The sequence below is a fragment of the Thunnus maccoyii genome, chromosome 2 (genome assembly GCF_910596095.1).
Source record: "Thunnus maccoyii chromosome 2, fThuMac1.1, whole genome shotgun sequence".
Classification (NCBI taxonomy): Eukaryota; Metazoa; Chordata; class Actinopteri; order Scombriformes; family Scombridae; genus Thunnus; species Thunnus maccoyii.
In genome coordinates, this window is record NC_056534.1 from 8,894,137 (window position 1) to 8,916,093 (window position 21,957).

Consider the following 21,957-nt stretch of genomic DNA (forward strand, 5'->3'; position numbering starts at 1 on the left):
TAGCAAACTCGTAGTAAAATTCCCATTAAAATATAGTAAGAGAGGACATGATGTTATTGTAAATATTATAATGACAGCTGTAGAAGGAAATGTATATTCTGCCATACCTGATGTCATATCATTATAATGGTCATGGTCATCATTAAACTTATTCTTTAAGACTTTTAAAACAGGGTTTCCATTCAAATGTACTGAGAGAGGACATGATCTTACTGTAAATAGCATGCCAACATTTGCTAATTAGAAAGACAAAGTTTCATTTTAACCAGATGATGAGAAGTCAGGAGATCAATGTTAGTGTAATTCATCCTCTATGGACCATGAATGTGTGTAACAAATTTCACAGAAATCCATCCAATAGTTATCAAAATATTTAATAAAAAAACTAAACAGTCAACCTCATGGTGGTGATAGAGGAAAAGTCAGAGCATCACCAAATCATCATAATGTTTTCCCTGAGGACTTTGAATATCTGTTTGAAATTTCATGACAATCCATTGGATCAGCCCCTGAGGTTTTGCTGCTCAGATGTGGCTCCAGCTTCACCTGCTGATGTGAGGTAGAGATGACAAAGCACCATACTGATATGTTGAAAGTAAAAGTTTGTTTAAATCCCAGTATCAACAGTTTTCTGGGCAGTGACAAACTGGTGTGAATTATAGATAATGAACAGGCCCTTTTCACAGAGGACACGTTGATGTGTCACAATAGGAAAATCATGGGTGTAAATAATATCAATGATGGCAGACCTGAACTATCGTTAATGTTATTAGTAACATCTGTGCTTTTCCTACTATGACAAGTCAAAATGCAAAAGACACTGAGGACAGACAAAGGAATGATAAACACATCATACATTCAAAACACACATAAAGAACATTTTTACTACTTTAGAGTTATAATGCTTAAGATTTTCATTATATCAAATCAATCAAATTATATCAAAAATTCCCATTAAAACGTAGCTCTTTTTTGAAACATGATTTAATGTCTGTGTCGTTGCCTGGGAAAGTCCTGGTGGCATATCTCCTTTTAAGGAATAGGGCAGTATGTAAGTGAGTGAGACGTTAAGTGAGAGAGTGAGCGGCAGAAAAGTGATGGCGAATGCAAGCGGAACAGAGGAAAAGGTTAGCAGTAAATTGTCAATCTGGCAGTAAATGTACAGTACAGGCTACAGTGTGTCAGTTTTTTCTCATTCACTTTTCATTAAAATCGATCGAATAGTTGCTTTGCATCTCCAAATTCACAATGTACCTAAAGTGCCGGGCGCTGTGACCTATAATCCAGCGTTTCCATTGGCTGTACTGTATCGGTAACATGGATGTATTACAAGAGCTGAATAGGGCGCTGCCGTTCTGCCTTGCAGCCAATTTTTCCCAGTGACCACTCGTGGTATTGCAGTGAAAAATCCCCTTGCGGCCCTGAAAGGATTTTTCCCCTAGACCACCATTGTAAAAGAGACGCCAAGGCCGGTCGGGTGAGAAGATTTGGCCAGTTCAGACAAATACAAATTTAAACTGGTTGATCACTCATTAAGCCTTGAGTTCTTGTAAATCTGATAAAATAACATGTTACTAAAAACAGGCGAGGAGAGGGAGATGAGGAAGATGGAGGAGGCTGACGGGGCTGAAGGAGCAGGTCTGATGGAGGTTAGTGATCGAGAAGAAAGTGAATGTTAGTTGTTTAAGCTTTTAGTTAAAATGAATTCTGAATTTTATGTCATAGGCCTTATTAGGTCCGCGCCTAATACAAACTATGAAGAAACAGATCTATTGTGTTGATTTTATACCTATTGCTACTCTAAAAATTCATGACAAACAGACATTTTTTGGGCCATTAAAAAAAAAAAGATTCCTCCCCCCAGATCCCCCTGTTAAAAACTCAGCCCCCCTAACCATAAATCTCTCTTGACGCCCCTGATGGTTATATTCCATGATCCAAAGATGCCACCGGTGACCATCGGGGCGATGATCACACTTCCATTCTGAACAGACATTCCAGCAGGAGCATCAGGAGGAGCTTCAGGAGGAACAGCTGGAAGTGCAGCAGGACGTTCCTCCTAGTTGTAGTCATCACGCCACAGTTGATGGTTATATTCAATGGTCCAGAGATGCCACCGTTCACCGCTGGGGCAAAAATCACACTACCATTATAAGCAGACATTACAGCAGGAGCAGCAGGAGGTGTCAAAGCAGAGGAGGTGGAGGGTTTAGCTGCTCTTTCCTCTACAGTTAAAAAAAACAAAACAGATACAGTTAAACAGTGAGACATATGAAAACAAAGATGTAACTTTGGTTCATCAGTGAATTTAACAAAGTCACCATCTACTGCACCTGTGTATGCTTCCTTTAACCTCTCTACGATGTCGTTCCTGCTTATTTTCCTCAGGTTCTTCATAGTGATGTTCACAGCCATCTCTGCACCGTAGTATCGTAACATTATATCCACAATGTCCATCCGGTATGCGTTCTCTAGACGGCTCCTAGGAATTGGTCTGAAGCTGTCCAAGCCGTTCACCATAAGATGCCACTTCAACTTTTTAAACTCACATGAACCCAGGTCATCCAGAACCTCTAAGAGCAGCTCTGCTGGATTTAACCTTGCTGCGGTCCCAAGGAACAGCTGTTGAGCCTGCATTTCTGCTCACTGAAGAGGTAAAAGAGGGAAAATTATTTTTCAATTTTGTGCCAAATTTATTATTCTGTAAATCATGAAAAAAAAATCACATAAATTATGAAAAATGTCCCGTCTCACAACGTTAAGAAATGCAGTGACACTTTCTCATAAATCACCTTTTGTAAAGGGGTTGTAAGTTGTAAATAACGGCTTTATTAATGTTTAATGAATCATTTACTAATGTTTCACAGATCAGTTTAATAAGAACAACTTTGGGGTTAAGTTCTGAAAAAGGGCTGCATGATTAATAAGTTTCACACTTTTTAATGAGGCATCAAGTCTGTAGTTCTAAATGTTAGTAAATCATTTATAAAGGGTCGTGAGGTTATTACGTTCAAATAAGTCATAAAGTCCGCAGTTATAAGTGTTAGTACAGTAATTAATAAGGGTACCAGATTTCTCTCTATCACTGCTATAATAAGCAAACATTAGTACGTCATCTACAGTTATAGATGTAAATAAGTCATTAATAAAGGGTTCTTGATCCATCAACGATTAGTCAATTGATTCACTGGATGATGAAGAATAATTGGCAACTGATATTTTTTTTCAGACAAAAAAATGAGTTCAGTTCCAGTTTGTCATTTATGAGGATTTGCTGCTTTCTTGGTCTTATGAGATAGTAAATTAAACATATTTTTATTTTGGAGTGTTAGTCGGTCAAAACAAGCAATTTGATGGCATCACCTTGGGCTGTAGGAAACTGCAGCTATTTTCTGACATTTTATAGATCAAACAAATGGTCATATTAATTGATAATGAAAACAACATTAGTTACAGCCCTAATCAAGTCTGTAATAAACTGTAAATGAAATGAAAATGGATTCTGGTCCAGATGTGGTCAAACAGCTCATTACAGCTGACTTCATGATGAACCTGGCAACCCAAATCATATTGACCTTCTTTTTGTTTACTCATGATTCATTTTTAAAGCTTTAGTCAATTGTTTATTAATAACAATAAAGTGAATGATTACAGTTTATAAGCTATTACAGATATCCTTTGAAACACAAATGGATTCACATCTGGATCTGGATGCACGCTTGGTCCATGGTCTAAACGTCCACATTTGATTAACATCTGTTTACATATTTGGAAATATTCTGTCAACTAACAGACTGACAAATTAACAAACCTGACCAAAATAATTTAGTTTTTCACTCCGTAAACAGTTCAATTAACAAATAAATACAATAACACTTTATAATACAGCCCACGTTTTACAGTGTAACTACCCATCACTTACCATGTAATTTCCCGGAACTTACGGTGTAACTTCCTTGTATGAATCTGTACATATAAAATACTTTCCAGTTCTTACTGGTACTTAAATGTAGGTACAGCGGAAGAAAACGAAACAACGAGAAACAAGGGAGTAACAATTTGGGATTTAAAGTGTAACTTCCCAACATTTACCATGTAACTTCCTCGTACGAATCATTACGTTATATGTGTATATGTGTACTAAAATCAAATGTTTTTGCCATACATCATTTTATAACTGCATTTTGATAGATTAGTTAAGAGTTATTTTGTTGTTTAAGTTTTATATATAGTTTTATATATAGTTTTTGTTAAGTTTTATATAGTACAATTTGTATAGAATATTTATATTGTATAATAGTAGTTTATATAGTTAAGAAGTTATAAATGAAACATATTCTGTTTAATCATGTTCAATAATGTTTTCTCATTGTCTGTTCAAAATGTTGGTCTGGTGTGTTGTTAATGACACGTTGCATGTTGTTAGATTGTGACATGAAAGGTAACAGAACCAAACAGCTAAATAAGGATGGGAGAACATAATACAGCCCGCTCCCTGTTGTTACCATGTACTTATAGGGTAGCTAGCCTGTGCATACAGAGTAAGGACTGGGGAACAGTGTGAACTTAATAATACAGCCTGCTCCCTGTTGTTACCATGTACTTATAGGGTAGCTAGCCTGTACATACAGAGTAAGGACTGGGGAACAGTGTGAACTTAATAATACAGCCTGCTCCCTGTTGTTACCATGTACTTATAGGGTAACTAGTCTGTATTTACAGAGTAAGACTGGGAGAACAGCACATATGTTGTGGTTTATGTGTAATTAAAGAATAAAATCATTTTTCATAGCTTCCTGCGTACCTTATTATTGTGTAATTAAAGATATACTATGTATATTATTACATTACTGTATTGTTATTTTTTCATCCTCGGATGACAATACAAGCCTTTCATAGCTGTGCACTGGAGAGAGGTAAGATTGCCTGTTATGAGCTGCTGCAGTGCTGGACCAACATGGCTGCTAGGAGCCAATTTTCAAAAGTATAGACCCATTTCTCGACTTGTTCTATTGAAATTCATACAGTGAAGTAGAAGACATAAGCATAATAAATCTCTTGAGTGTGGGTGAAGCTTGCCTGTCAAACACACATGCATATAAAAATGATTGTCATAACTGCTACGAGCAAAAACATTTGATTTTAGTACACATATAACGTACTGATTCATACGAGGAAGTTACATGGTAAATGTTGGGAAGTTACACTTTAAAACCCAAATTGTTACTCCCTTGTTTCGTTTTCTTCCGCTGTACCTACATTTAAGTACCAGTAAGAACCGGAAAGTATTGTAATAACTGAGTTCAAACAGAGATCAGAATTTATGTGGGATAAATGACAGAGACCTCAGAATAACCGACAACAGACCACAAGAGTATCAGGCAAAATGACAATCTTTATTACGTTAACACCAATAAGAAAAGGGTCTTTGGAGTTTAGATAGGATAGTTATGCCACTTGAGGGGGAGTCAGGGCTGGCCACACTATAAAAATACACACCACCATCCAGACATGCAACACACATCAGGGATAAGAGCACATCACAACAAACTTCAGTAAATGCCTGAGAGCACACCACACTGCACACAGTGGAGTCACACCCCCTACTTTAAGAAAGAGGGTGGGCCCCACCCTCTTTCTTAAAGTAGGGGGTGTGACTCCACTCAACCCCCTCAACCCCACCCAGCTTCTCTCCTGTCCCCACGATAATAAAATACAAATAGAACACACAATACATACAAGTTAAAATATATACTAAACTTGCGTGGTCGACGAGACCCCCCGGGGTCTGAGCTTGTGGCACCGTCCAACTCCCCGGGGAACCACGGCTCCGTCGGATGGCAAAGCAGGTGAACAGGCAGGGAACGGCAGCGTGCCGGAAGCGGCAGCGGGGTTGGGGAGCAGCGGCGGCTTGCGCTCCTAAAGCCCCAGCCCTAACTAACTAAAGGAGGCAGCAGAGCTCCCCTCCAAACACAGGAACTCACTAACCGCCTATCGTACCTGGCTTCGTCGCCGGCAGTCCTAAACAGCTGCGAACGACACCCTCCCACTCCCGGAATGAACGCAGCCACATCGCAGAGAAGCTCGCTACCCAGACCTACACACACGAATGCCCGGCTCTTCCCTTCCCCTTTTCCAGAGTCCAACAGCTGCGCAATCAGTCACACCTGACCCTCATTAGTTCATCGCTTGTCAGTCTAATCAAGGTATCTTCACCAATTCACATCACAGTATTTTATATGTACGGATTCATACGAGGAAGTTACACCGTAAATTCCGGAAAATTACATGGTAAGTGATGGGAAGTTACACCGTAAAACGCGGGCTGTTTTATAAAGTGTTACCATAAATACATATAGGATTCGCTCGGTAGATTTACTGAACAAAGGCACAAAGAATAGAATTTACCGTGTCACCGACGGCAGCAGACCCAAGTTATGTAGAGAAGAAAATAGCGGAAGTCTCGGCTTCAGCCGGTTATCAGGCAGTTATAGGAAGCAGCAAGAGCAGACGTTCGGGGGCTGGGCGTTGACGTTCAAGTGGAGAGAGAGACCACCCATGAAAAGACCGCAAAACACCCCCAAATAAATAAATAAATAAAATGTTTTAACTGTCTTCTTAGAAGTAGTGGAGGCTATATGTTGTTGTTTTTTTTACGCCAGTTATTAAAATTGTTGGATATGTTGCAGGTATAGTGGAATTTATTTTAGGCTTATATTTCACTCCTTAACAAAACAATATCAGAAATGTAAGACTGTGATGAAAATGAAAACACATTTAATCAGTATCTTGGTATTTCTTGAATTTCCAAATAAAAGACACAGAAATCAGTAAGAGACACAGTTTAGCACACTGCGTCTACAAACTCACTGATCTACTGCACCTGTAACTCCTCTGCAGCGATGTTCTGGTTCATCCTGCTCAGGATCTCAACAGTCACATTCACAGCCATTTATTCACCGTAGCTTTCTATCATCTTACTCACAGTTATCATCAGTAGCTCTTCAGACAGCCCTTGGCCACCAGTTTACAGCCCAAAAGCAGTTGTGGAACCAACATCTCTGATCACTGAACTGGAGGAAGAGGAGAAATAAGTTAGGATTAGTATATCAACAGAACATTTTCTCAACTGTGATTAATAAAGTTCTGGTGGTTTATTGAGCCTTAATAACATCTATTTCGTCACTTGCTACCATAAACCTTTTTGAACCAATAGCTAGAGCTTATACAATTCATATTAAACTTTATCCCTGGACACATTACTGTGGAGTCTTTTCACAGCTAAATCATTAAATTTCCATACTTATACAGCATTTATGGGTATTAATCTGTACTAACTAGTATATTGTCATGTTCTCACTTTTCCATTATCTTCTATTTTGCCAAGATATAACTCCATAAGACCAAAGACATCACAAAATGAACTGAACCCCATACCAGCATTTAACAATAGTCATGGCTTAAGATCCTTTTTCTTGAAATTCACTAGAAATTTGGAATAAAATCCCAGATCACATTAGAAATACTCCCTCCTTTTAAGTATTTCAATACAATACTCAGTCTCTTATTCCCCCTTTGTATTCTGAGTAACCTGTCTGTATTAATTAAAATGTTTTAATTTTTCTTGCAATATTCTGCCAATTGTTGTGTACGTTTATTGAATATTCACTCTTAAAAATAGTTTGGTTGTTCAGCCCATATGTATAAAGAATATTTTCTGACTCACTTATTGTTTCTCCTGTTTGTCTTGTTTTTTCGCTATTTTATTGTTCTTTTGTCTTGTTGAAAACAGAGACTGAGTCAAACCCATAGCTGGTAATGTTTTACATTGCTCCACTGATTTTTTACGGTGGCCCTGAGATGCAAAACACAACATTTCACAAAACACAACAGGGATAGTTTTTTCCTGCTAAAAAATGAAAAATGAAATGAAAATATTAAATGTTGCTGTCTTGTGAAAACCATGTATCTCCAAAATGTCCAAGTTAAGAAAAACAGCCCTGTTTTGCCGCTTTGTTGCAATGCATTTTTCAGATAATCCAATAGGTCTTTAAATTTATTTAGCTTAACAAATAGGAGAACTTTCTCAACCCATACAGGAAGACATAATCCAGTTTTTCTAAAAAAAAAAAAAAAAAAAAAATTCACTCACTGTACATCCACAAAAGATTTTGTAGAATTACTCCCCCATAAGTTCTTTAAAAATACAAGTATACCATTCAAACATATACATTTAAAAAAGGTTTATCTACAGGCCTATAGAAGCACAGCTTTCCCAAATCATTCAACTATTCAAAATATCAGACAGGAACACAATACAATGATGTATACTGTATCTGCTCGACATTCACCGTAAAAATCACAGCAGAATAAACCACAGCCATACAAAGCACAATCACAGATCACCAAACAGACGTCATGACATCTCTACAAAAGTGAAGCCAAAACATCTTGATCACCCCCTGGTGGCTGGCTGCAGTATAGGTCATAAATCCTGCTCCCTCCATGTTAGCAGATGAGAAATCAGGCAAACTAAAAAAATCAAAGTGCACATCAAACACATTTTTCCCAAAGACAGTTTCTGTCATTTTAGGTAGTTCTTATCACGCTGATGTTTGTCCAAGTGTTCATTTTTCTGATAAGTCATAGAGTCCACAAATTTTCCATATGTGATATGGAAACTTTATAAACTCATATAAACACACGAGTTATCTCTCTATTTATATGTATCTTATACTGACAAATAGAGTTTACAAGTACACAGCTGCTGGAGTACTAGCCCATAATATGATCATTGTGCTGTAGTTTTTATTAGTAACGCCAGAATTAACGTAAAGGCAGGAGTATCACTAAAAGCCATTTTCTGTAGAGGGTCCTGTCTGATCTTTACAATTCACCCAAACATAGAACCTTCATTAACCTTATTACACCCTGATTTAGCTTCTCTTCACGTTTCTAACATGTTTTCCAAGGTTTCTGATAGACATGCTCCATTCAGAACTTAGTGGCCATATAATCGCCACCTGCATTGCACATATATTTAATCTACCAATCATCACTTGTGAGATTCCTCTGCTTAGATTATTCCACTTCATAAGGGATGTTCCACTGACAACATGAGCAATTATGGTCCAATTTAATCTCACCCCACAATGTAATCTCTGGTTAGAGCTATGCACTTATCTAACGCCTTAAAACTGTACCCTCCAGCTACAGCAGTCAGGATTTAGGCAAGGACATGGTACAATCTCAGCCACTATACTTACACACTGCGCTGCACTATTTGTTGACTTCTTCAAGGCTTTTGATACTGTTAACCACTGCATTTTACTAAACAAGATACGCTGTCTTAGTTTGGATGATTATGCTTAGAAGTGGTTTCATGCATATTTGTCTGACAGAACCCAGATGATCTGTACTGATAATCTAAAAAAAACCCTCTTTTTTAATAACCATGGGGTGTACCACAAGATTCTGTGCTTGGCCCATTATTATTTACAGTGTAAATATATATTTACTCCAAGACATACTTTTAAAATAAATTTTTATTCAGATGATGCAATCTTGTATGCACATGGCTCTTCTTCAAGTCAAGCCACATTTAGATTTCAGTCTGCTTTAAACATTCTTCAGACATCATCACAGAACTGCAGAGTTGTGCTGGATGCTGATAAATGGAATATAAATGAATTACAAAGGACATTAAAAATTGAAAGTCTCACCCCACTGGATGAATTTAAACATTTTTTTCTTTTAAATTTTTAATATTGGACCATTTAATAGATATTGGTGATCATTTCTGATGCTGTTTGTATGTATTTGTATGTGACTGGCTGTGTTTTGTTGTGTGTCATATCTCTCTTATTATTTCCTCTGATGTACTCAGGTCTCTCTTCCAAAAGAGATCTTGTTCTCAGTGAGACTACCTGATTAAATAAGGGTTATAATGTTAACAAACATAACCATGCAAACTGAAACATTGAGTGTAATCATTTTTGACCACTAGGGGGCAGTGCAACATGCTATAAACACTGACATCACCCTACAAAGATGGTACAGCAAGCACATAGGCAGTCCATGGGCAAACATGTCAACTAACAGTTGCCTACACATCCAGCAGGTAGGGAGCAAAATTAACATGAATTTGAAGTTATGTTTGTGTCCACCTGTCCAATGTTCACTCTCCTCTTAGCTCTGTTTTTGGTATACAGAGCTAAATATCACTATATTCACCAGCAAGTCACTAACTTTGTGTTTGCTTGGCAGGTAGTTTACAGGAGGTTTATTCAATTTTTTTCACTGACCACAGCTGTTTGATGCATCTGAAAATGACACTATTGAGAGATGAGAGACACTGAAGTGCTCTGTAGAGCAGAGAGGAACCGCAGACTTAGGTGATAGTTCAGTGGGTTTGTCACTATGAGAGAGAATATTGATTATAGCAGCTTTAATAATTCCCTTTGAAAACCAAGAACTCTATTTTGGGATCAAAAGGGGCATAAGAGGAATACAAGAATATAAACGCTCGACCTGAACAGTTTCAACTGGCAACAAAGCATTTGCCATTCATTGCAAATTTGAAATGGCTGTAGACTCTTGGTTTTGTTAGATGTTGTTTTGCCCTGAAATGTAGAGGAATTTTCTCAACACATGAAAGAGCATCTAATCCTTCAGTTTATCTTAAAACTCACTAAATCACGACATATGGAGCTATAGTACATGGCTTTAACTGGACACCAATGACACATGAATGTTTTGTAGCAGTATAGTAGAAGTGAGTAACACTGAGAAACATAGACATTTCCACAAATGCTGTCATTATATACATCATGTGTGTGACTCCTCCCATCACAATTTCCTACCCATTCCCCAAAACTAGGTGTATCAATCCCTGCTGTTTTGTTTTTGTGTGAAATAGGCTAACAGATAGTTTTAGTTCTAAAATGAAATGTGCGTGTGTGTGTGTGAGTGAGTCTGTTAAAGGCTACATTTGGGGACAAATTTCAGACTTAGGACCAGTTAATTAGGGACAGCTTGTCCAATTGGGCCAACAAAAGCCATGTCCCCAACAAGGAAAAAGCTTATTCAGTGGTTAAGGTTAGTGTAAGGGTAAGGTAAGGGTAAGGATTAGGGTTGGGCAAGTAGTGGTTATGGTTAGGATGAGGGCAAGTCTCCAGGAAATTAATGTAAGTCTATGTAATGTCCCCAAAAGTTACCATGACCTGATATGTATGTGTGTGTGGGTGTGTGTGTGTGGCACACATACACACCCTCAGTTGTACTCGTTCTTGCCCTCTGTGCTGCCGCACTACCCTGCATTATTCTTGACCCTCCCTTCCTTCCTCTTTTGATATGCAAACAGAGAACGCCCATGGTGGGTTTCAGAGGCCAAAGCAAAGGAATCGCCTGATCATCAGCTTCAGACACATATAAGCAGAACTCACACACCCATAAAAACCTGAAGTATCCAGTGTTTTCTCAGAAGTCTCAGACCGTGTCACTGCCAGCATCAGACAGCCAGCGACTGGTGTTTGAGAGAGACGTCATATATCAGCAGCCAGTATTTGGAGCCAGGGAAACTGATGAAGGATGTGTACTTCTGGATGGCCAATCACGCTTCTGCTGTTTTGCCTGTTTGACTCAGGTGAGTGACATGACAGCTAGATGAGTGCTCTGGGCAGATACGCTGAGACTCAACACTAACAAACAAATCTGCTTGATGTGGAAACAGTCTCCTAGAAATAACATTCATATACTACTTAAGAGGCAGGCTTGGATCATGTAGACTGGTTATCTAAAGTAGTAAAATGGTATAAGTTTGTGGTCACACTTTTATCCATCACAGTAAAATGATTTTTTTTTTTATTTTATAGTCCTTTGTCACAGGTTATGTGTGTCAATAAGTTGTGAGCAGGTCATCCAAAGACTGATTTTTACTTCTTGCATGTTTCAATTAAGAAATAAAACTAACTCACTTTAGGAACCATGAATGTTCTCAAAAGTAAATACAGCACATAAAGACATTTAATTAATATGTGTGTGTCGTAACTGATAAATAATAAAATGGCTGAATCAGAAAAAAAATGGGGCTCATGAAAGTTCGATTTAGATTTGTGTGACATCATCATGACATTTAACTTTGATTTTTAACAGATTCGTTGTGGTTTGTGTCACCTGCTGTATTAAGCTGTACAGACATAACCTGGCAGTTTGTCTACATCATATGTACATTTATTCAATTATCCAAAGCAATGAGGCTTTAATTAACATATAAGTGACTAGAAGATTACTTATTTGAAATATTTTTTAAATTTAATTTATTTTAGAGAGAAAGAGCTAGAGAAGGATTGATAGATAGAGAAAGAGTGTATTAGGTCTTAAAGGATATGGCTGGTGATTTTCTATGTTTTTCCTCTTGTCAACAAATCTCATGTGCAGAGCCGAACCAACAATGAATTGATTCTACTTACAAGTATTGTATGTGTATCCAAAGTCTGATATATCTTATTCCTCTGTGCTGTAGACCTCCGTTGTTGTCCAAAAACTATTTAAAACAGGTTAGTGAGCCACAATGCTGCACTGAGTGACACGTTCCTTCACCACGAAGATTATGGTCACGTTAGTTTGTTTAGAAACGGCTCCAAAGACTAATAACAGTGATCACGCTTTCAGTTTCTGGAGAGTAGTTCTTTGTGCTACATTGTAAATTTCTCAGAGAACTTCAGTACAAAGTCAAGAAGTTGTGATATGTAGCACAACAAGCTAGTGAAGCTCTGTAAACGGAACCGCTTTCTCGCACATGTGCAGGGGCGTCTGCCTTACATGGACCTACTCTCCGGAGTCTGAAAACATGATTGCTGTTATTAGTCTTCGGAGCCAAATTAACGTGACCGTAATCTCTGTGGCGAAGGAATAATTTGGACACACACATAATACTTATCAATTCATTGTCAGGAATTGTAGACAATTAGAAAAATGTAAAAAATCGCCAGCCTTTTCCTTTAATGAACTGTGATTTTGCAGAGAAGAATGTGGGAAACATAATGATACATTCTGCCATTCAGCTGATATGCCGAGACAACACACACAGACACATGTGGACACACACACACTAACGAGCTACTGAGAGTGAGATCATCTGATAGGCAGGAGAACAACCTCAGGATTCAGTGGAACAATAGTCATAGAAAAGAGGAGCGAGTTCTTTTGACTTGGGCAGGGTGTCCTTCCTTCCTCAGAGGAACACACTGGGTGTATTCAGTGCGCTATGAAACAATGGTTCACAATAGATCAGCTAAAAACAGTATTATTTCACAAGATAGCAAAATCCAATTGACCCCTGCCTGTATTATGTAAGGACAGAGAAAATGACTCATTAGTTCATACAGCACCAAGATAAACAAATAAAGAGATAAATCATTGTATTTGAGTTACTGAATGTTTTTTTCTTTCCAAATACAAAACCAAAAGCACAATAACAAAATTATACCCACATATAACTAGTAAAGCTAGAAACTAAGTACCTTGAGAATAAAGCAAATACCTTGTTTTGTTCATTTTTAACTAAATTAAAACATAAATGTACAGATTAAATTATTATTTTATAATTCTCTTTTTTGTGCTTCTTTTTAATAGCATTGTCTCATATGACGCTGGTTTAAACCTGAAGTGCAGGTCTTTTACATAAAAATAAACGTCCGTTACATTCAAGCCCTTGCCAAACGAGTTCACACAATCACAGCCACGTAAATCTCTCTATATATCACAGTATAAAGAGTTTTTAATCTGGTGTTGGGTTTGACATTCCCGCGCTGGCCAGTTGAATTCATACTACACATGCTTTATGGGCAGAGTATGTGCACTAGAGACTTCCACCAGTTGGGCAGCTAACTTCCAGTTAGCCCTCTTCTAACTTGAAGGAGCATAACATAATTTAATTGTGCGGCTCTTCTAGACTTTCCAGATGTTATTGGACCAACCTGATCAAACGCCGATAATGAAATGAATCATTTCGTGGGGGTTGTGTGATGCTCAAAACAATTGATCCACCGATTTACAGCCAAAACAATAGCGACGGAGTAAGCTACAGTGGAGCCTATGACGTAAGCATGTGTTGACTGTGTTTTTGTAATTACTCTCACTGCCAGAAGGGGGAGACAAAAGTCCTGCACTGCAGCTTTAATGAATAAATCTAACCAGTTTTAAAATTATGCTGCATTTGGACTCCTGTAAAATCACTGACATCAGACCCATACATAGCATATTAATTAATATAATAGAATTGAATCGAAACAATTTAAGATTACAAATACTTTAATATGTACTAGCATACGTTTACCTTTGTGGATTTAGTTCAGCTCTTTTGATTTCCAATAGGGAATATAAAAGAGTTTCAGTTTAAAAAACAAAATGTATGGCTTTTTTATTTTATCATCATATGTGAACTTTTAATCTAAATTAGTTTGTCAGCTTTTTTAATATTAGCATTGCTTGCAATCCTGGAAGGCACAGACAAAAAAAAAACAGCTTCACAATTTACAATGTGTGTATGTAATTATTTAAAATGTACATAATCAAATCAATTTCTGAAGAATGTTTTTGGTCAAAGGGTTTCAGTGTTTATATTTAAAGAATGAAATAGAAGAAAATGTTTTGTTAGAAAATGTGTATTCTTTGAGAAAAATAACGTTTAGTGTCCGTTCTGATCATTACTGTAGTGAAACTCATCTAATGCACAATGATTTCCAGGGACCCTTAAGACCTATTCAGATATATTTGTTTATATGTTTACGTATATAGCATACGTGACTCATTGTGTCTTTTTTCCTCTCCTGCTCCTTGACCACACCTATGACCTCAGCTACCTCATCCTCTGTTTCCATGTACACACCCGCTCCACCTCTTCCATCGCAAATTTTACCTCCCTCTCCCTTTCCAGCAATTATATCATCTCTAAAGTCTCCTTCTCAGAGTACACCACCCGCCTTCCCTCCCTCCAGCAGCAACTCTCCAGAGACAACAGAATACAGCAGCTGCTCTCTGACGATATCACCCTCCACCCTGGTGGTCAGGTATGGCAGGAATACTGTAGTTGGAAGGACGTGCTTATTCTTATTATTCCCTCCAAAAAAATGTGATCACTTCAACCGAAGAGTGATGTTAAATTATCCAGTAATTCAAAAGACAAAAGATTAAAGGAATGTCTCAGAAAATAAACAGAATTTGGTGAAACTGGAATATATTTTTTGTGCTTTCTTGTTCTGTCAGTCACCTCATGACGCCTTAGATTTGTATTGTGATCCACTATGAGGGTCTTGACCTCAGGTTGGGAATCACCGCTCCAATGTTGAGCAGTGGGGAAAGGATATCTGAAGTTGCTCAGACATGTTACTTTGAGAACACTGGCCTCATTGGCCCATGTTGAGAAGCTACTAGAATATACTTCAGGTTGACCGTTTTCCAGCCCCATTTTACCACCTCTCTTCTACTCTGAGAGCTATCTGTGCCTGTTTAGCAGCATATACCAGCTTAAACTAGTGACAAAAAAGAAGGGGAGCCATTAGATGTAGAAAAATTGTATTTGTGCAATTTGTGCACAAATACACTAAAAGGCAAGACAAACAAACAAACAAAAAAAAGGCTACTCTGGTTGAAACCCATCTGATACTCATCCTTCGGTGCTTTTCTCACTTGTCTGCATTGAATGACTTCCATCCTTTTTTCTTTGTGTTACCACCAACCCATTTGGGAAGCTTGTTTTTCTGCTGTGTCTGTGTAAATGACAACTAACGGTGTGTAAACTCTCCTTTCATAGGTTTGGAGATCCGGTCACAGCTAACTGCTCTGTATCAGGAAATGCTATTAGTTTTCTGTCATGGCAACTACCACTGGTAGGTATTAGTGCTCTTCGATATAAGACTTCACACTGGTGGTTTTGAATGAAATGTCACTTTTAGGTGAATTGCTAACTTTGGTGATCCGCTGCCATCATCAGGTCAAACTTTTAACTTGTATTTTACTTACCTACATAACATAATACTTTGCATTAGGACCTAATACCTGCAAAACTAATGACATTCCCATAAGCCTCAGCTGCACTTTGTGTTTAGTGCTACTAGCAAATGTTAGCATGCTAACACACTAAACTAAGATGGAAAACATGATAAACATCAATTTGTCATTGTGAGCATTAGCATGTTGACATTAGCACCCCTGTGCCTGAGGACAGCCTCACAGAGCCGCTAGCATGGCTAGTGTGTTTCAGGAACGTACTAATTCAATCCCACTTTAACTTTTCAAGCCAAAGTTATCTGTGGTCAGGTACTGTACTACATTATATTGAGGAGTTTATAATGTTCTCCCATATTTACATATATGAGGGAGATTTAAAAAATAGCTGTAGTGGCGTTTGCAGTGTTGTTTGGGTGTGTGATGTTGTGAAGCCAGAAACAAAAAGAGAAAGCAAACCAAAAGGGTAGTTGGTGGTGATAATGGTGAGAGAAGGAGAGAATAAGAAATCAGCTTAAAGTAGCCTGGGACCAATCAGCCCAGGTATGAGGCATTATGCTGCAGTTATTCCCCTGACATCACTTTTTAACACATGGGGTACCCCTTTAGTGTGTGACAACGCGTTGGTTAAGGTCTGGTTAGGTTTAGGCACAAAAACCACTCGGTTAGGGAAAGATCATGGTTTGCACCAAGCTTCAATATGTGAAGAGTTGGGAGTGAGAACGGGCTGAAATAGCATTCACGTCAACCTCCAAGTTGTAATTACTGACTGGGAGACATCGTGGCTGCGACACTATAGCTTCAGAAATTACCAAGATTAAGCAACATCTCTTTAAAAGTGTCAACAAAAACTTGACATTGTAAACTTAGACATAGATTTGTTGCAGGACTGTTTTGTATTGGATTGCATTATATTGTATAGGTATACATAAACTAGTACCACCCATATACTATCAATTTATTGCAGTCACCAGTTAAATAGCATTTTGAAATTGTGACCTTTTGCAACTCCAGGAACAACCTTTGGCCACTATGAAAACATTTCTGGTTTGGAGTGTGAACAGCACTACTGACTGGAACATCGAGCCTATGTGCTGTGCAATGTCTGAAATGGGACCGGGGTGCCACGTTAATCTCTCTGTGATAGTCTACAGTGAGTTGAAAACTTTTTTTGTTTTGCTGACATGTTAGAAAATGCATCAATCTATTTCTTTATGGTTTATTTGTTGTCCTGTCCACAGAGCCTCCGGACAATGTGTCCATCAGTATTGCAAATCATACTGGGCCATTGATTGAGGGTCATCAGTACACTCTGGAGTGTATAGTTCTGGATGTTGCTCCTGTTGGAAACGCCACTGTGACCTTCTACAGAGGACAGACAGAACTGCGCAGACTACAGTCCAACAACCCAGAGAAAAAACCAGTGACTGAGATCTTCAGTCTGAACATTAACCCCAGTAAAGACGATGATGGAGTCCAGTATTGGTGTGAAGCTAAGCTAGACCTGGGAGCTGAAGGACCACAGCCTCCTCCAGTGGTGACGTCACAAAACATCACTGCAGAGGTCCACTGTGAGTGAAACAATAACATGCTCTTACATTTATTATGTTTAAATGGGACATATTATGCACATTTACAGGTCTATTTTTAATCTGGGGCTCCACTGGAATATATTTGTATGATATAGGGGAGAACGGGGTGACATGAGCCACTTTTTACATTTGATGATTTTACTGCAAAATGAAAGTGTATTTGTTTCAAATAATGGTTAATATATATACCTCAGGTTGTTGTGTACTCATGGAAATTAAAACAAGTTATCTAATTATTATGGTTTTAGAACAATGACCCATCAAAAAAGTTAGTCCAATGGCACAACTTACCCCAAGGTAGGGGTAAAATGAGCATGGGGATGGGGTAAATTGAGCGCTCAATGAGTAAGTAGTGTTACCATTAAATACTGATATAAAAATTACACAAAATCAAACAAATTTTTAACTTTATTAATGCCATCAATTGAACAAAGGCAAAAACTCATACTTACTCATATGTTTGTGTCTTGTTGTTCAACATGTCACCTAAACACTTTCAGTAAAGATTAAACTGTGAGATTTGTGTGTTAGCCACAGAAATAATATGTGTGTAAATGTGCTTTTGTGTATACAGACAGGTGACAAATTAAAGGAAAAAACTGGTCCAGGTCTGAATGCTTGACCCCTACAGTGAGGGGATCTGGTGGCTCTGTTATGCTGTAGTGGGCATTTTGCTGGCATGGTTTGGGTCCACTTGTACCCCCAGAGGGAAGGATCACTGCTAATCAATGCAAAGTTGTCCTGAGTGATCACCTTTATCCTATGATCAAACATTTCTACCTTGATGGGAGTTGTTTCTTCCAGGATGACTGTAGTGGAAATTTAAGATGAATTCACAGAGAGCAAGTTGTCTCTCAGAGTTTTATTGCAATATCCAGAATACGTATTTGCAAGTCCAGATCTCCCAGTTTGCTAGGTTGAAGAGATATTGAATGAAGCTCAGGGTTAGTACTTGCATATACAGCCACATGCATCACAATCATCCCATATTCATCACCCTAACAGTTATTTTTAATTAATTCACCGTATCTCAAGGGAGATTCTTTCGGGCTCTGCTTAGAATTAAGAGTTCAAGGCCAAATCCTTATCTGCCTTTCCTCCCTGGACATTCCCCCTAAAGTTACAGTGACCGAGTCCCATACCTCATCTTTGATAGTACCTGTTAGGAACATTTTTATACGGGAAGCAGATCATAAAGTCTGTGTATATGTTTCCATTTCAATGACAATGCCTGTATTCACAGGGCACGAGGGGTCACTGAATGGTTTGATGAGTATGAAAATGATGTGAATCATATTCTATGGCCTTCACAGTCACCAGATCTCAACCTATTTGAACACCTATGGGAGATTTTGAACCAATGTGTTGGACAGCGTTCTCCACCGCCACCATCAAAACACCAAATGAGGGAATATCTTTTGGATTAATGGTGTTCTTCCCTCCAGTAGAGTTCAGAGACTTGTAGAATCAATGCCAAGGTGTATTGATGTTGTTCTGGTGGCCCAACACCTTACTAAGACACTTTATGTCTTATATCTTTTCCTTTAATTTGCCCGTCTGTATGTACAGCATGTTTGTGTGTGGCTTAAACTTAACATCAATCAACAATTAGGTATTTATTCATCAACATTGTAGCACTTGTAAAAGTGATCAAACATTAACATGAACAGGGTCTCTAGTCTCTAGAATATCAGAAAATATTTTTGGGGGTAAATTGAGCCTTTGACTCAACTTGCCCCAATGTCACTGGCACGTTTTACCCCACAACCTCCATTTTGACAAAACTGTTTCACACAGTGGTTCAGATCCACAGTTATGCTCAGTTTAGGACCTTGTTTTGTAGCTTACACTGACTTAAATTAACATGTAATAATGTCCAAAACTTATCTTTTTTTAATTAAGATACAAGACTGATGATTTTAGTAACATGATGAATTCACTTGGCATGACAAAAATCTTTTTTTTTGCTCTGTTTTGCTGACCTCTCTCTCCATGTGCTTGAGTCCAAGATGGATTGAGTAACGTGAATTATACTTTCTTAATTTGTGATCACATCATTACTTTTGTTTATGGTTACCAAGATAAAGGGGGTGGCTCTATTTACCCAGTTCTCCCCTACAGTTAAAAACTCCTTATTTAAGCCATACTGAGCCTTTATGCAGCCCCTCAGCTCAGCCTCTGTCTGAAGGAGGCTGGTTTAGCTCCTGTCTGTTTAACGCCCCCACTCCTGAGGAGCCCACTATGTTCTGATTGGCCAGCTCTTGGAAGCTGCCCCTCAACAGACTTCCAGTGGTTCTGCAGCAAACTATAGTAGTAGGATTTAAGCACTTTTTCTTCTTCTTTACTCAAAATGTCAACTTCTTAAACACATCTGTACACGTTCCAGCCAGAATCCGGTCCGAAATATGTGAGTGGACAATGCAAACAACACATGGAGAAACCTTAGCAACAACCTTAGCAACAACGGCTATGGTACAAACAGTTGTTTATGGGCATCATTGGCAAGGTAGGAAAAAATGTTGCCAAGAAGGTGTTCAGAGCAGGTTGAAGCCCTGGCTTTTGACTTTCAGGGAGCATTTCCACATACGTTAACCTCAAGTTTCGGAATTTTGACCATTAAGCATAGATAACCAACATCATAACAGTATATAAATAACAGAAAATCACAAAAAGCATAATATGTCCCCTTTAAAGGCTAACATTTTTACTTAAGAATTATTATTTTCAGTCTCTCTCTCTCCTGGACGTATTAAAACATACCAACCTTTCTTCTTCATTAACTGTCTCTTTTTCCTCTCTCTCAGTTGTTCCACAGCTCCTTTGTCTTCCAAAATTGCAGGTGCAAGAGGGGGAGAGCCTCAGCTGTGAGGTGAGAGGAAACCCTAAACCATCAGTCACTTGGTTCAAAGATGGGCAGGTAGTGTCCCTGCCCACTCACTCAAGCAGACAGCATGCTGGGAATTACACCGTCATGACAGAAGGACTTATTGGACAGAAAAACTTTACATTGGAGGTGGAGGTCCTCACTGGCAGTGGTAGGTTTATATCTGTATTATTATAAAATGAATGTTGTTGGATTTCCACAATGAATTTCATTTTTCATATTGATAATTTTTGATTACAAATGTCTAAACTTGTCATCTTTTAGTGAATCTTCCTTTCCAAGCTTGAGAGAAATGTTGCTGTTTTTTTTATCTGATGTTTCAAGATCCAGTATTGATGAAATTCATTTGTCTCCTCTTTTTCTAGGAACTGCAAACTGCTTTAATAGGCATTTCCTGTTGGCTGCCCTGCTTATTCAGATATTAACTTGCTGTAAAACCTGAAAAATGATTTGAGATTCTTCTCTCGTTGCTGTTTGGATGAACTGTTCCACCTCCTGTGAGGAATGTTTGTCAGGGAAGACTTTTTGCTTTGTGTCTCTCTTCTTGTGTCTAAATGGATCATTTATGCATTATTGTCATTTTGTACATCCTCACTCAACAAAACAATGCAATCTCCACAGAATTATTATTATTAAGCCTTTATTTAACCAGATGACTCCCATTGAGATTACAATATCTCTTTTTTTGAGGAAAGATGAAAAGGCAGATAAAGTACAAGTACATAAAGTTCCATTTTCGAGAGCTTTTGCCCAGGTACATTTTCTTATATACACTATACTGTTAAAATTGTGTCTCCATATAATCTGCTCAAAAGGTAAAAAATCACCAGACTGAAAGCTGCTCTAGAAAGAATTTTACCTGCTGGTCGTGTACAATCCAGTAATCCGCATTCCTCATCCTTTTTTTTTTTTTTTAAGAATATCTATGAACTGTTTGAACCTTTTGCCCAACAATCGAGGTTAGTTTTCTTTTCTTTGTGAATGTGTTCAACTTTCTGTAATGTCTACAGAGTGTGCCGTCTACACTTTTAACAATGCAAAGCACTACAAGTCTTGTTCCACTTAGGTTACGTGCTGTCTCCTGTACATAAAATGTCAAACTATCATGTGTCCAAAAGAAATACTTTCTTGCTTAAGACTTTAAACTGCCTTGAAATGTTTTGTACATTTACAGATATGTTCAATATAAACCTCAATCATGTCAAAGTGGCAAATAATTTGATTTGATTTGATTTGAAACCAGTAACTGGTAACAAAGGATGTGACTGAAACCCCCAAATATGCTGGCCAGAGGACACATCCTTGCATTAGCATGTAGCACTTTACTAACAGACTAAAAGGTTTTCAATACTAATTGATGTGTGTGTAACCAACTCCTTAAACTTTTGTTTGACTTTGACTGCACATCACTTTCAATAAATGTATAATACATCAATACTAAAACTTAATGTTCAAATTTGCTAGTGTTGTCCG

General features: G+C 38.1%; 2 protein-coding genes across 2 annotated transcripts; one reads left to right on the plus strand and one right to left on the minus strand.

The window, feature by feature from the left end:
- Window positions 1–356: 356 nt before the first annotated feature.
- LOC121909454 (caspase b-like) lies at window positions 357–12,499 on the minus strand. Its single transcript, XM_042430019.1, has 4 exons — window positions 12,471–12,499; window positions 6,409–7,073; window positions 2,334–2,646; window positions 357–2,225 (listed from the first exon to the last, which is right to left on the minus strand). Exons 3-4 carry the CDS (start codon window positions 2,635–2,637, stop codon window positions 1,972–1,974), a joined length of 558 nt encoding a protein of 185 aa, XP_042285953.1. The 5' UTR covers window positions 2,638–2,646; window positions 6,409–7,073; window positions 12,471–12,499; the 3' UTR covers window positions 357–1,971.
- LOC121909444 (cell adhesion molecule 4-like) lies at window positions 11,424–21,927 on the plus strand. The gene is made up of 7 exons (XM_042430009.1): window positions 11,424–11,644; window positions 14,971–15,071; window positions 15,815–15,890; window positions 17,023–17,161; window positions 17,250–17,579; window positions 20,405–20,635; window positions 20,850–21,927. Exons 4-7 carry the CDS (start codon window positions 17,041–17,043, stop codon window positions 20,924–20,926), a joined length of 759 nt encoding a protein of 252 aa, XP_042285943.1. The 5' UTR covers window positions 11,424–11,644; window positions 14,971–15,071; window positions 15,815–15,890; window positions 17,023–17,040; the 3' UTR covers window positions 20,927–21,927.
- The last annotated feature ends 30 nt before the right edge of the window (window positions 21,928–21,957 follow it).

Coding starts and splice junctions, on each gene's coding strand:
- LOC121909454 (XM_042430019.1), bottom strand. CDS start 2,637: ATGCAGGCTCAACAGCTGTTCCTTGGGACCGCAGCAAGGTTAAATCCA. Junction 2,226..2,333: donor GTTAAAGGAAGCATACACAG/GTGCAGTAGATG, acceptor TTTTAACTGTAG/AGGAAAGAGCAGCTAAACCC.
- LOC121909444 (XM_042430009.1), top strand. CDS start 17,041: ATGAAAACATTTCTGGTTTGGAGTGTGAACAGCACTACTGACTGGAAC. Junction 17,162..17,249: donor TCTCTCTGTGATAGTCTACA/GTGAGTTGAAAA, acceptor TCCTGTCCACAG/AGCCTCCGGACAATGTGTCC. Junction 17,580..20,404: donor CATCACTGCAGAGGTCCACT/GTGAGTGAAACA, acceptor CCTCTCTCTCAG/TTGTTCCACAGCTCCTTTGT.